Source organism: Phascolarctos cinereus, unplaced genomic scaffold (genome assembly GCF_003287225.1).
Source record: "Phascolarctos cinereus isolate Bilbo 61053 unplaced genomic scaffold, phaCin_HiC Scaffold_726;HRSCAF=1367, whole genome shotgun sequence".
NCBI lineage: Eukaryota > Metazoa > Chordata > Mammalia > Diprotodontia > Phascolarctidae > Phascolarctos > Phascolarctos cinereus.
This window is the reverse complement of record NW_027556098.1, coordinates 422866115-422881052: the sequence shown is the minus strand read 5'-3', so window position 1 is coordinate 422881052 and position 14938 is coordinate 422866115. Positions and strand designations below refer to the sequence as shown.

Genomic DNA, 14938 nt, shown 5'->3' with positions numbered 1-14938 from the left:
CAGCCACAGCCTGGTGAAGCCAGGCTAACACACACTGACAGTATCCAACAGGTCTCAAATCCCTCAGTGAGGTGGGGGATGTCTACCCAAGCATGTGCAGACTTCCCCTGGCAGAATGGGTGGATGCCAATAATTGGTTCCAATGCCCATGAAGGAGGCTGAAGCACGGTTTCATCAGCGTCTCTCAGTAGATGGATCCCAGATCTATCTATTTAGCTCTTGTCTCTCCGAGCTTTGGTCCTACAGCAACAACGGGCTTGTGGGCATTTCCAGTTAGATGGGCTGTAGGCATTTCAAACTCAGCATGTCTGAGACATCATCCATATTTCCCCCAAACTGACTTTTATACAAAATTTCCCTACATTTGTTAAGGGCAGCCACATACTTCCATTGACTCCCTTTCACCTCTCATGTCCAGTAAGTTCTCAAATCTTCCTATTATTTTCTCCATCCCCTTCTCGGCACTCACAGGCCACAAGCCTAGCTGAAACTCTGGTTAGCATTATGCTGGATTATCACAAAAAGATCTTACTTGTTCTCCTTCACTCCTCTCTCTATACTCCACTCTCTCATCCACATGGCTGCAAACACAAAATATTAATTGTCATTACATTTTTATTTTTACATCTAATACCAAATATGAAGTATTTTTCTTAAAGTGAAATTTTAACCAACCTCACTCCCCTCAACAAATTCCAATGGCTTCCCATCACTTCTAGGAGCAAATGTAACCTGTCTTCTTCTGTCATTTTAACCCTTCACTCCCTAATCTAGGGGTGAGGGACCTAGGGCCTTGAGGCCACACGATCCTCAGGTGCTGCCTTGGGACTGAATCCACCTTGGATTCCTCACCTGCCTTTCTACCTGCAGTGCCTGTAGATCCTCACAGACCATGATGGACCAGCCTCATGAGCCTCCTTAATTTCCTCATTGATTATGCTCTACCTGTTTTCTCTATACCCTTGTGTTGGATGTCCTGCCATCTCTGGAAGGCCCTCCCTCTCTGACAATCCCTAATTTCCTTTGGTAAAGACATGATGACAGCTGATTCCTAATTGAGCAGTAAGCTTTTCCTTAAGGAGGCAGGCAGTGGCCTCAGGAGTAAAAACAACAACAACATTATTTTAAGATTAAAAGTCTGGTGGTTGTTATCCTTTGTTCTCAGAGGCCCAAAAGGACATCACCATGTTAGGGTCACGTTACGGGGCGTCCGGCTGTGACTGATCAGACCAGGACCAGTTTGGAACCCACTACCACAGGTCAGGCACAAATAGTCCATGTGAACATTGGGGACGGATGTGCTACATCTGTGCGTCCCGCATTTCTGTTGAGCTACTACAATTCTGCTTTGCTCATGGAGCACGGCACCTTCTCTGAGGAGGGCAAGCCATGCAGGGCAATCCTGTGCCAGCGTCTCCCATGTCGCACAATCGATTCCAAAGCTCTTAAGAGACACCTTGAGGGTGTCGTTGTATCGCCTCTTCTGACCACTATGTGAGCACTTGCCCTGTGTGAGTTCTCCACAAAATGGTCTCTTTGATACACATAAGTTTGGCATTGAAACAGTGTGGCCAGCCCGTCGGAGTTGAGCTCTCTGCAGTAGACTTTGAATGCTTGGCAGTTTAGTTTCAGAAAGGACCTCAGGGTCTGGTATCTTATCCTGCCAGGTGATCTTCAGAATCTTCCCAGCACAATGCAAATGGAAGCGATTCAGTTTCCTGGCATGGCGCTGGGATAGTGTCTGGGTTTCACAGACATACAACAATGAGGTCAGCACAACAGCTCTGTGGACCTTCAGTTTGGTAGTCAGTCTAATACCTCTTCTGTCCCACACTTTCCTTCAGAGCCTCCCAAACACTGAGCTGGCTCTGGCAATGCATGCGTCAACCTCATTCTCAATGTGTACACCTCTGGGAAGGATACTGCCAAGGTAAGCGGGAACTTATCCACACAGGCGTAGTCATTACTTTGCCAGACGTGACAGCAGGTACCTATGGATGGCCCCATCCTGCCTTTCCAGTTTTTTTTATACCTTGCTCCCCCCACCCCCAGGTGCTCTGTGATCCAGTGACAGTAGCGTTTTTGCTGCTTCTCCCTAAGTCATTCTGTCCTGGTGCATGTCCTCACCACCTCAGGCCTGGGCTACTGTAATAGCCTGCTAATCCAGGCCATCTGCTATAGGCCCCTTTACTAACACTAATTCCCATTCTTCTAAACTGCCTACCCTCTGGCTTCCAGTCTCATCCAAATTGCCAGTGATCTCTTAATGACCAAATCCAGGGGCCTTTTCTCAGTCCTCACCCTCTCCTTCACCCTATGCCCCATCACCATATATCTGAACCATTGCAATGGTCTGCTGGCGTATCTGCCTGCCTCAGCTCTCTCCCCAGTTCGATCCATTCTCCATTCAGCCACCAAAGCCATTTCATAAAGTTCAGGTCCCATCATATCACCTCCCTACTAAAACCAGCCAAGAAACCAACCCAGATGTTCTCTATCAACCTCAGGATCCAGTACAGAATGCTCTGCCATCACATCCCTTCATAACCTCCCCCCCCCACCTGGACAGTCTCCTTACACAGTATTGCCTGCCATACATGGTTCATGCTCTCTCTTGAGCGAGTGACTCCACCTCTGGGCTCAGGGCATCGTCACTGTGTGCTCGCCTTGCCTTGGATACTCTTCTGCCTGAACCCTCTTCTGGCTTCTCTTGCTTGGTTCAACTCTAACCTAAAACCCCTTTTCTACAAAAGGCCTTTCCTGATGCCCCCTTCCTTCTGATGGCTTCTTTCTGGTAATTCTCTCCATTGCATCCTGTAGATATCTTGGTTGTAAATACTTCCTCACAGGTGGGCTCTCTCAGTGAAGTAGGAGCTCCCTGACGGCAGGGACTGCCTTTTCTCCTTTGGCAGTATTCTTGCTGTTTAGCAGAGGCTTTAGCATGTAGTAAGTTTTTCATAAATGCTCCTTCACTGGCTGCCTCTGTGGTTGTATTACAGACCTCTGTGTGATGCTGATTCTTTGGGGAGAGAAGTCTAACTTGTGTGTCTCTGCTTTCCTTCTATTGAAGTAAAGGACCCCATTTCGTTTTGTTAATGAAATGGGCTCCTCAAGGAAGTGTCATAGTATTAGCATAATGTGGTGAGCAGAGTTTTTAACCCATTCCTTTGCTTACCCTTACCATGTAAGGGTTCATATAGTGCCCTAGTGGTTTCTTAATATAAATGTTTTCTCTGTGCCCCAGGAAGTTATAACAAAATGGATCTGTAAAAATCTGTCTCCCTCCCTCCAGTGGTATATTTATATATATTTAACAACTGGCTCCCCAGAAAAAAAAATGTACAGAAGACATGTTTCTTTGTCTTCAAAGAGCTTCCTGGGGGCAGCTAGGTGGCCCAGTGGATGGAGTGCTGGCCCTGAAGTCAGGAGGACCCGAGTTCAAATGCGGCATCAGACCAAACACTTGACACTTACTAGTTGTGTGATCCTGGGCAAGTCACTTAACCCCAATTGCCTAAAAACAAACAAAGAAAAACATAAAAAACAAAAAGCTTCCTGGTTTGAGACAGCTCAAAGGCAGTTCCAGGCTCTCTTTAGGAAGGGAAAGATTCTGTGAAGAAGCTGACATCTTCCACCAAGGAGGAGAGTCTTATACAAGTGTCAGGTGGGAGTCATGGGTTATCATTGTCATATTCTTGTCTGGCTACTCCCTTTAACTCTACTCTTTAGTTTCTCTGCCATCCAAAGGCACATTGCAGTCCTATCACGCTTTGCCATAGGCCTACCGATTCTGGGGTACTGTGTCCAGATCTGGAGGGGTGACACAAATAAAACAGCATAGTCATGGGTCCGTGGGCATCTCTAGGCGGGGAAACAGAATGGAGAAGGGCGTTAGGTTCATGCTCTGTGAGGACTGGTGAAGGGAATGGGGCTTTTGTCTCTGAAGGAGACAAGACTTAGTGGGGACATGATTTGTTTCTTCCAATACTGGAAAGGCCATAGTGAGGGAGAGGGATGGGGATGCTGTCTCCACTCAGAGAGCAATGTCCCAATAAAGAGGGGGAAGCTGCAAAGAGGCAGATTTTGTCTTGACATCAGGAGAAGTGAATGGATACTTCAAGTGCTCCAGGGCACAGGAGAAAGCAGGACATATGAAGGGAAAAGGTAGGAAAGGCAGGGTTCCGGACTAAATGGGGAGAACATGAGAGCCCCTATCTTCCCCACCCCCCAACATACAGCAGCACCAGCTTCAGCTCCCAGTATGCTCTGGGCTGTCTTCCTTGGTAGAAATGCCAGCCACGTTCTCGACACTCAGTTTAATTGGTTGTAAGTGCCGCTGACAAGGAAGCACGCGATCCTTTGGCCGAAACAACCCCAGGATGCTCTTTCCTACCATGAAACCTCACTCAGGGCCAAATCACAGGACCTGTACACAAGGCCCAATAGAGTAGAGCAGAAACTTTATTAAATGACTTCTCCAGAAAAGATCTTCCAGGTAGTAATGAGAGAGACCTGCAGGGGGCAGGCAAGGACCAGCATTTCAGAGTCTAGTCTGGTAAGAAGCTCCAGTTTGGGGATTTCTTCCCATGGCACTGCTATCTTCCTTAGAACAGCCTCCATGGTGGACTGAGTTTTGTTTTCCATGGAGGATGCCAATGGAGGTGAACACAGTGATTTGGGTTCCTGCATGCTATCCCTTGGGAGACCCAGTGGAAGAGCATTCAATGGTGGCCTGGAGGTGGCAGGGAGATCTCATTCTCCTCTTCACAGGAAGCTTGGGGGAAAAAAGGAACAACTGATCATAAAGAGCCCTGATGAGTAGCCTCCAAAGAGCAAACACTGTGCTGGGGTGCTGAGGGTGCACATTCCTCCAGAGCTGCGGGTATCCCTTGGGTGAGCCAATAGTGACTTAAACAATTGAGAGGGAGAGAAGAAAATTAAGGAAGGCTTCCCATGAGAGGCAGCTTCAAATTGGAGCCCAGAAAGAAGCCAAGGATTCTGAGTAACTGGGGTATAGAGGGAATGCCCTGTGTGTCCTGAGAACAGCCTGGGCAAAGGCTCAGATTGGGAGATAAAATGGGGAGATCCCACAATCCAGGGAACCCCTACTTTTTTTTATCAATACCCCCACAGCCCACACTGTCTTCTTCCTGCTCCTCTAAGCAACAGCATAGGAAACTTGACCTTCTTTACCCCTCCCTAGAAGCTGACGTGGTTGTCTGTCTTACCTTCTCTTGCTTTTGGGTCTTCTAATTTAGTCAGGGTATGTTTACTGTGAAGGGAGGAGTATTGGCAGACATAGCAGATTCTTTGATTGTCTTCTTGACATAGGAGGGTGAAGGGCTCATCATGCTTGGGGCACCATCCCTCTGGGACAGGTTGGGGCTGTTCCAGGAGTGGTTTCATCTCCTTGAACAGGGTCACTATCCTTCTTATCCTCCAGTTGAGGCCTGCAGGTGGGCATTCTTGTGGATAACAGGACTGACAGACAGTGTTGCCAGAAAACATTGTTATAGGATCCTTGTGATAATTTCCACAGACTGGGCAGGTTAGGAGGTTCTGCAGGCCATCCCACAATCCAAGGATACTATGAGCTCCTACAGGTGGAGTAATCACAATGTCAATGAGAATGAACACAGCAGACACTTTTCCTTTCTATAGTTTTTACCTTGATGTCCACTGAGGAATCCGGGGATGGAGGCAGGGAGAAGATCCCCATTGTCCTCGTGGGAAACAGAGTCAGGGAGGACAAGGGCCTGACTTATGGTCCTATACAAATTGGAATGTCTCCATAGGAGGGCTGGGAGTCCCACAGGTAGAAAAGGAGTTGAAGTGAAGGCTTTAGACCAGAAAGAGACTTTCTGGGATTATCCAAGCCAAGCCCTTCATTATCTGGTTGGGGAACCTGAGAGGGAGCCCATGGAGAAGATTCCCTAAGGTCACACATCTGTTAAGTCTTAGAGATAAACTTGTACCCAGGCTTCCTGTATCCCAGTGGTATGCAGCAGAGGTGGGTGTGTGGTGTGTTTGGGAAGGGGGCATCTTATGGACTTGGGTTGGCATCGTATCTGGACACAGAAGACTAGAGTTAGAATCTCAGCTCTGAGGATCACTGCCTGGGTCATCCTCAACAAATTGTTTCCCCTCTTTGGACTTCCTCCTTTGCCTCATCTCTCAAAAGAAAAGCCTGGGGGTGTTTTTCTGATCACTAATAGACTCCCACCCTCCAGACCTCAATGTTGTTGTTGCTCACTCATTTCAGTTGTATCTGACCCTTCTCCACCCCATTTGGGGTTTTACTGGACTGGGTTGCCATTTCCTTCTGGAGTGGAGCCAGTGAATCCATTTTGTCAGGCAATCAGAGCTTAAGTGACTTGTCCAGGATCACCCAAGTAGGAAGTGTCTGAGGCTGGATTTGAACTCAGGTCTTCCTGACTCCAGGTCCAGGGCTCTATCCACTGAACTGCCTCTCATACCTCCATCCTCCTCTTAATCCTTAGACATTGTGATGTCCCTATGGCCAACGTTTGGATGGAGGAGGGGCTCCTGGGGAGAGCAAGGTGTAAAGGGTCATTCCAGGAACCAAGTACCCAAATTTTAGGGGCAAAGGACAAGTCTCCCAGGACACTGGTGAGTATGTTTGGTTGGAGACCCTGTGCAGGGGAAGAGGGTTGGCAATGGGCCCATCCCAGTCAGGCCTCAGTGCCCCTTCCAAGGTCTGTCAAGACCCTTCCACATGAACAGATGAAGCCACAAATGTGTGTAGGGCATGGAAATCTACAGTGCAGATAAGATGGGGTCAGCACCCTCAGTCCTTCCTCCACCTCGATGGGGGCCCAAAATTTGGGCCCTGAGGAAGGCCAAAACACAAAGGGATTCTCCCTCATGGTACCTGCCTTCACAGAATGGATCATCACTCTTCTCCTCACTGCCTCCAAGGCTGCTTTCTTCAGCTTCTCCTGAGGCTTTTCCTGGGCCCCAGCTTCATGAAGGTCTGCCATCCAGGCTATGCAGTGTATGGCAGCCTAGCCCAGCTGTGAGAGAAGTGTGATCTCTGAGAAATCACACAGTGCCAGAATCTCAGAATTGGATTCTCCAGCATCACCTCTACTCTGTACCTGCTTTATCTGCCTAACTTCTCCTCTGAACAAGATGGCACTGCCCAGCTCAGCTCATTACCTCTTAATTCACCACCAGGCTGTTAACTCAAGTCTTGACTAGAACAACCTGTTCATGCCTTGTTTCCCCTCTGATTGGAGGACTGCTGGCTGGAGCCCAAAGTCCACTCAATGCCTTCCTGGATAGAGGGCAGAAACTGGACATCTGCGCTGACTATACTCTGGATCTGCTGCTCTGCCTGGTTTTAAGCCCATGGAACCAGATGTCCCTCTTCTGGATAGCCCCACCCCCACTTTCCTGCCTCTTTTTTTGCATGTTGTCTCCCTCCATGAGGCTGTGAGATTCTTTAGGGCAGGGACTGGTTTGCTTTGTGTGTTTCTTTTTGTTTTACTTTTCCTGAATCATATACCCAGCAGTTAGCACAGTGCCTGGCACATAAGAGGTGCTTAAGAAATGTTTATTGGGTTAGACTGGATTGGACCTTTGGTGGGATCTACACTGACCTCACTCATAAGAGGCTATGTATCCTTTCCTTTGGGACCTCCTAGGAGGTAAATCCATTCTTCTGTCCATGGATCTCTTTCTGCCCTGGTGCTCTGTCTCAGTCCCTTTTCCATCCCTGGGCAATGTAATGCTGCAGGCTCCTAGCTAGACTCTGTCTCCAGACCTCTCTTTCTGTCTCCTTAAGGTGCCCTGGGCTAGAAAAAAAATTATTCCATGTGGCGTTTTCTTGGTTTTTCCAATCACAGTATAGGCTGGTGCATTTTCTAGAGTATTGTGGGGAAAGCAGAGTGGTGAGTTAGGCTCAACTGCTTCCTCCCCCTCTGCCATCTTAACTCTGCCTTCAGGAGCATGGAGCTGAAACACCCAGTCTTTAGGTCTCCAGAGGGTGGTAAGGTGTAGTTTTAGATTCCTGCCAAAGTCAATATCTGCTGGAATAATCATTTTTCTCACTGTGTCTGTTTGATTCACAGTGAATTTGAACAAGGAAGCTATATACAGAGAACCATTTATCTAATAATAACCGAGGCTTTTAGTTATTGTTGAACATTTTGGGGTCCCTGGATGGTTACACTTTATGAAAATGATCTGGCACCATGGTGATGTGGTTTGCATTCTTCCTATTTCCTTTTAGAAGCAAAAAACCATATAAACACACCTTCCAAAAGCTTGGTGGACATTCCTCTCAGAAAGAGAAAAGGTTTATGGGAATCGGGAAACAACAAAAAGGTAATTAGGTTTGATTGGAAACTCTAGTTAGATATTTAGGGAATCATACAGGCTAATGTTAAGTACTTACGAATGTAGATGTAACTTTTTGAATTGGTGTGTGTACCTTGAAACTGGAAATTTTGCTATAATATATGAGACTCCTACTTAATAATGAGGTAGGGCGGTAGAACAGTACAGTAGTGGGTAAGAATGTCTTTATGACCCAGTGCAAAGCCATTTTAAGCTAATAGATCCTTTAGGTGCTGTTTGGAACCACACCAGGGAAAGAGATAATGGTTTTGCTGGGGCCTACTCATGAGTAATTGCTAAGCACAGCTTCTTTGGACTGGGGAGAAACTGTCAGAGATAGTGTTTCTGAGTCTAGGGAGAAATTGGGGTCTAAGTCCAAGCACCCAAACACTACCACTCAAGCACCCCATCAGTCAGACCTGCACTTTGGGAAAATGACTTTAGGGCTGGACAAGAAGGAGGAGAGCCTTGAGGCAGGCAGACCCCTCCCCCTGCAGCTGTAATTGTCCAGCTGTGAGGTGACATATTTTTTGTTGAAAGGTGATTGAGAGAGCCTAACGTGGAGTATAAATGTGAATGATTAAAAATCATTATTACTTGGTAGGAAAGAAGGGGGCCTGGTAAGTGGGGAGGGTAGCAGGCTGAAGGTCTTTGCCTCCTCCCCCCAGGCATAGAAAAATAACAGATCTCTGGGAAGTCCTAAATCCAATTCAGTTGGGGGGGGGGCCTGAACTGAGGTCAGATTCCCCAGCTCAAAGGAAGGAGATATCTTTGCTTAGAGGCGTCTCTGTATTATTGGGGCACAGGGCGGGGCAACACTGACCCCAGGACACCCAACTAACCCAGGCTGGGTGAAGTTATCCTGGGACATTAGGCCCTCCCCCCACTTCATTCTCAGATACCTGGGCGGGGAGGAGCCAAGGTTAACCTAGCCTGGCTAGGAAGGCTAGGGGGTGGGGGGAAAAGAGATATAAATTGTGGGAGTAGTCACTTTCTGTCTTTTCTAAACTCTTTCTAGACAGACTGAGAAGACATAGAAGAACCCAGAATTTTTGGCCAGAGAAAGTAAGTCTGGGTCTCAGGTGCCCTACCCTCTCTCCCAAACCCTGGTCTCAGAAACCCTGTAACTATCTGCTCTCCTCCCACCACCTTTGGTACATAAGCCACCTTGAGAGGAGGAAAGGGACCATTTTTCAGAATCCTTTTTGGTTTGTGTCCCCCTCCCCAAGAATCCTTCTCCCTTCCTCCCAAGAGGGAACTCTCCAGTGGCCTATGCCCTCTCCCCCTACTGAGAGGCTCCCTGGTAGAGGAGGGAAGAGGGAATTAAGATCTGGGTTCGAATTGAGCTCCCCCCGGGTGGCACTACTACCTTCTCATGGTCATACCATGCATTATATGTGTGATCTCGTGGGATCCTCACAACCCTGCCAGGTAGGAGCTATTATCTCCATTTCACAAATGAAGAGAATGAGTCTGAGAGCTGCAGTGACTTTCCCAGACTCTTAGGTAGGACAGGTCAGAAGGAGGATTCTTAGCTGGGGTCTAACTGACTCCAGGCCCAGGGTTCTACCCACCTAACCTTGGCTGCTAAATCAGTGAACCTCAGTGTTCTCATTTGTAAAATGAGGCTGGATTTCGTGACCTGGAATTAAGCCCCTTTCAGGTGTCAAACATACCTGCATTCCTGTGATCTGGAGCTGAGCTCAAAAAAAAGCCTCAGGAACGTTTAGAGTTGGAAGGATGTCAGGAAATGATCTTGGAATTCCCTACTGGTGTAAATCTGTGCTCCAGGCTGGAATCCTGGCTGTTCCTTAATGCCCCTGTCACCCTGGGCCAGTCACTGACCTCTCTGAGCTTTGTTCCTCCAGGCAAAATGAGGACTTGGAGCTCTGAGGCCCCTCCTGGCTCTAGCCCATGGTCCTCTGAGAGCTGGCCCCTTGAAAAGTGGACTCCAGCCTGTGAAACCATCTCTGTCCCCACTCAGCTTCCTGATTCCCTGCTACTCTCCTACCTTGGACAGCACCCCAGCCCATGCTGGGGCCCAGGCTCAATTGGGAGAAGCCTTCAGACACATTATGGGGACCTGAAGGAATTCTAATCCAACCACCAACTTTCTCCCCTCCTCCAACTTTCCCAGGTTACTTAGATGCCTGTGATGCTGTTGAGGTTTAGAGTTAGGAGAGCTGCTTCAGGTGTGAAAGATTTCACTTAGACCTTCTCTGTAGCCATTGGGAGCTTTACTTCTTCAAAGCTTCAGGGGCCTGAGGTTAGCAAGGAACTGAACAAAGGAGCCCATATAGGAAAAGACCCAGGCTGACATAGATAGAAAGCTACACAGCCTGTAGGGTGATGATGGATTTTTAGGGTTTCTTCTGGGGGCTGGAGATTAGGGACAGGATAAGAACAAAGAAGGTGAGGAAGATGGTTGCCTACAGGATGAGGAAAAATGGTTGTGACAGAGGATGAGGAAGATGAATAACAGGATAGGGAACACAGGGTAAGAGAGACAAAGGCAATTCTTTTGGTACAAGTTCTATGGCATTTCGAGATAAGGGGAAAGACCTTGAGAAGTTCTCCTGTTCCAGGCTCTCCAGGTACAGGATGGGCTACAGAAAGAGCCTCAAACCCCATGCTCAGCTTTACTTCTTTGTGCCCAAAGGGCAGGGTCTGGGGTCCCCAGAGCCAGGAAATTTCAGGCTACCTCTTAAATGAATGGGGACCTGGAAGTTGCTTCTCAATTCCCCTTCCCTCTCCAGATGAATGAATGAATGGTCATTTATTCAGCTCTTAATTAATCCATGCCAGGATTTGCAAGAAGTGCTATAGACTCTAGGACCAGAGGGCAGATCTGCCCTCCAATAACTAGCTAATCACAGGTGCTGTGGAAACTCTTTCCTGAAATCCAAGTCATTTTGATTGCTAAGCCCCAGACTGCAGATGGAATGGGAGTGTGGGGGTTGGGTTATGGCCTCTTCTCCCATCTCTGACCCTTCCTCCATTCACTTGGATTAGTATTTGTTTTGGCTTTACCCATTCCCCCCCCCTTCTGGATTCTGGAATTCCAGTTTCCTCTCCCTCCCCTTCTCATAATTATGGATGGACCCTGAGGGGATAGGGCTATTCCCACCCATTGTGACTCCCCCCAGGTCGTTGGATTTCCCCCAGCATTCACCCAAGTACTCCCTAGTGCAAAAGTCCAGATCCTCTCTGGTCCTTTTGTGTTCTTTGGTAAGATACAAAGGAGCCCCTTCCTTTTGCCTCCTAGCCTTTGTTGGGGGATCTGATGGGATAATGACTTTCAAAACCTTTAGAAATGCTAACTGTTCTCCTGGGAATCTGTCTTTTCTTAGTCCCCCTGCCTCCCCTCCTCCCACTGCTAGCTCTGAGTTTTTCCTTTGGTGTGGGGTTGATAGGCCCGTGGATCTGCTTCTTAAAGGACAGTCCAGTCTCTGCCTATTTTTGGACCACAAAAGGAAAAACACTCCAGTTTTCATCCTTAGAGCACCTCCCTGCTCACCAGTCCCCATGGCCAGATGAGGCCCAGGGGGTGGGGACTGTCTTTACATTTGTAAAAAAACAAAAAACAAAATAATAACAGGAGGATCCAGAAGGATTCTGGGCTGGGGTGTTGTACTGCCTCCATCCCCAACAGCAGTCCCAACTCAGTCCTTCTCTGGCCTCTTTCCTCATTTCCTGCCATCATCTTGCCCCAGGACCAGCATGTCCTGATTTCTGCACCTCTCCCCTTCCCATTAGAACCCGGGTTTGGAGGGGTGAAGAGGGAAATAGTCAGGCCTCTCAGTGGGTGGATTTCACTTGCTTAATCTGCTAACAGCCAAACCCCTAGACTTGGAGGCAGATGGGAAGGTTTATATAAGTAGAGAAAGTTTGTAACATGAGCTGTAACATATGCCTGGCACCAGGTGTCCTGATGTCCTGGCCTCAGCTCCTCATTAGGATCCAGCTGTCTGCCAGACATGGAACATCTCTTAGGAAACAAACATGACAGAACAGAAGGCACCTGGGTGTTAGGATTGGGGCAATGGAAGGTCAAGGAGGGAGATGGACCAAGGCGGTAAATGTTTCCAGTTGGAAGGACAAGAGTTAAAAGTAAGGATGAGCAAGTCTGGGCCCAGGCTGCAGAGAAGAAAGGGGGCCTGGGGTGGGGGAGGGAATCAGGGGAGAATGGCTGGGAGAACCGGGAGGGATGTAGACTGGGCATGTCCTTTGGAGGAAGAAGATGAATGTTGCAGGGGGAGACCAGGAGATTCTGCTGAGAAGAGTTGGAGTCTCAGAGCAGGGTAAAGGTGGGAGGGAGAGAGGTGGTAGAGTAATGGGGGAGGGGAACCCAGAGATGACCAGCCTGGTGGGTTGGGTGGTGGCCCTGGTGGACTTCTCTGCCTGGGGTGAAGTTTGGAAACCTGGGAGGAGGATAGGGGAGAAGAGGGGTCACTCTAGAAGATGGACAGTAGGACAGGGCGGGACTCTTGGGGTTAGGAAGACCCACCCAGAACAGGTGGGCTGGGAACAGAAGCACTAGAAGCTGAGATTTCTCTGCATTCTTCCCCCAGAACAGAGATCTCCCCATGTTTCCTGCAGATGAGATCTCCTTCTGCCTTCCTCCACTGGAGCTGAGATCTCTCTGCCTTGTGGGAGCCAGCCCTGCAGGTGCCAGGTAGGTCTGAAGGAGGGCCCCTTCCCACACCCCACTTCTGCTGGCTGCCCTTTCCATTGGGCATCATCTTCCCCCTCTGACCTCCTGGTGATTGTCTTCCAGCTTTGCCAGGAGCAGGCCTCCCACCAGGTCTTGGCTCTGGGGGTTGCCCGAGCTTCTTGTCCAGGCTCCCTGCCACATCCCAAAGGTCCTAGGGGGCCATGCCCAGTTTTACCAATGGGTCACAGTTGCCCGACCCACCTGTTTCACCCATCCTATCAGGTGGAGGCAGAGCTCTGGTCTGGAGCCATTGGGGCTCTGACTGGTCTCCTCCCAGCTGGGATCCCAAGCCCCTTCTGCCTCCTGGTCTCTGTAGGAGGATGGGGGAGGGGCATGAGCCAAAGAGCAGGAGTTAAAGTGGGAGGCAAGTCCTCTCCCTGCTCAAAAGAAGTTCACTTCCCAGCCTGACCCTCCCTGCTGCCCTGGGGCAGGTCCATGGCCTTTGCTGTCATTCCAGCATCCACCCTAGGAAGAGAAGGCAAAGTCAGGGACTCTCCCACCCTGAGATTCTTCACTCTCCCCTGCTCAGCTTGCTGAGGACCCAAGCCTATTCCTAGGAGAGCCCCTGGAATCCAGGAGAATGGCCCCTGGGACCCAGACAGCCTCGTCCCATCCCCAGGTGAGTGCATTCCTCCACAGACCTCGCCAGCATCAGCAAAGGTGGAATCCAAGAGAGCCAAGGAAGCTTTGTGCTGTTTGACCGAAGGGGAAACTGTGAAGTGACTTGCCCAGGGTCACCCAGCCCCAAACTGTCTGATGCTCCATTGGACAGGGGTCTTCCTGCTTCCATCCCTGTTCCCATTCCCAGGATTCAGATGAAGGCCCTGTGATCTTGAACCCAGGCTTGCTGGCACCCCAGGGGCTGGCCCACAGTGAATGGGAATGAAACCTTACTGAAGCAGTAATAAATGAGCAAAGCCTGTCACATGCTTGGGGTCCTAGGAGGACCTTCCTGCCCACCCCAGCTGAGGCCCAGGCAGGGAGACTGACTTGTTATGGGTGTCAGTGTTAATAAGTGTCAGGGATGGGATTTGAACCCAGGACCCAGGAATCTAAGGTCAGTGGGCAGCGGGTTTGCTTCCCATTACACCATGCTGGCTCCCACACATATGTGTGTGTCTGCGGACATGTGTGTGCATGTGGAGGGAAAGCACAGACCACTCTGTGAAAGAGAAATGAAGGCTCTGCCCTCCAGGAGCAAACATTTTCAGGTGGGGTCAGGGGCCTATGGGGAGAGGGGTCGTAGCAGAAGATGGGGGTGTTAGCAGGATTTTACTGAGCCAATCTCTGACCTGAGAGTGCCTGATGCAGCAGGCCAGAGACCAAGTGCCCAGTAATTAATTCATTTCCTTAGGAGGCACAGATTTGCAAATCATAATTCCCTTCTGAAAGGGCAGGGCATAGGAGGGCAGGGCTCTTGGCATTAGCAAGACCCACCCAGAGTGTGTGGGGCAGAAACCTTTGGAGCAGAAATCTGTCTCTCTTCCCTTGGAGCTGAAATCTCTTTGCCTCTTTCTTTGGAACCAAGATGTCTCTGCCTTCTACCCTGGGAGCTGAGATCTCTCTGACTTCTGGGATCCACTTCTGCACATGCAGGTGCCAGGTAGGTCCGAACAAGGGCCCCTCCCCACTGCCCACTACTGCAGGCTGCCCTTGCGTTGGACCTCATCTTCCCCTCTGACCTGTTGGTGAGTGTCCTCCAAGCTTGCCAAGACCAGGCCTCCCTCCAAGGCTTCCACTTTCTTAGAGAATGGAGGAAAGAAGGCACTGTAATATCCCAGGAAGAGGTTCTGAGAAGGAGAGAATGCAGGCACTTATTCACTCTACACTTATTAAATGCCTCCTGTATACCAGGCACTGTGC

At 49.3% G+C, this 14938-nt stretch overlaps 1 protein-coding gene across 1 annotated transcript in view; it reads left to right on the top strand.

Moving 5' to 3' along the window:
* LOC110219810 (uncharacterized) overlaps positions 1 to 14938 on the top strand; it is a 62422-nt gene that overhangs the window by 23978 nt on the left and 23506 nt on the right. The window contains 6 exon segments of the mRNA XM_078146278.1: positions 6501 to 6630; positions 8255 to 8349; positions 9380 to 9426; positions 12933 to 13036; positions 13605 to 13694; positions 14604 to 14678. Coding sequence (XP_078002404.1) covers positions 13656 to 13694; positions 14604 to 14678 — 114 coding nt within the window. The 5' untranslated portion in view covers positions 6501 to 6630; positions 8255 to 8349; positions 9380 to 9426; positions 12933 to 13036; positions 13605 to 13655.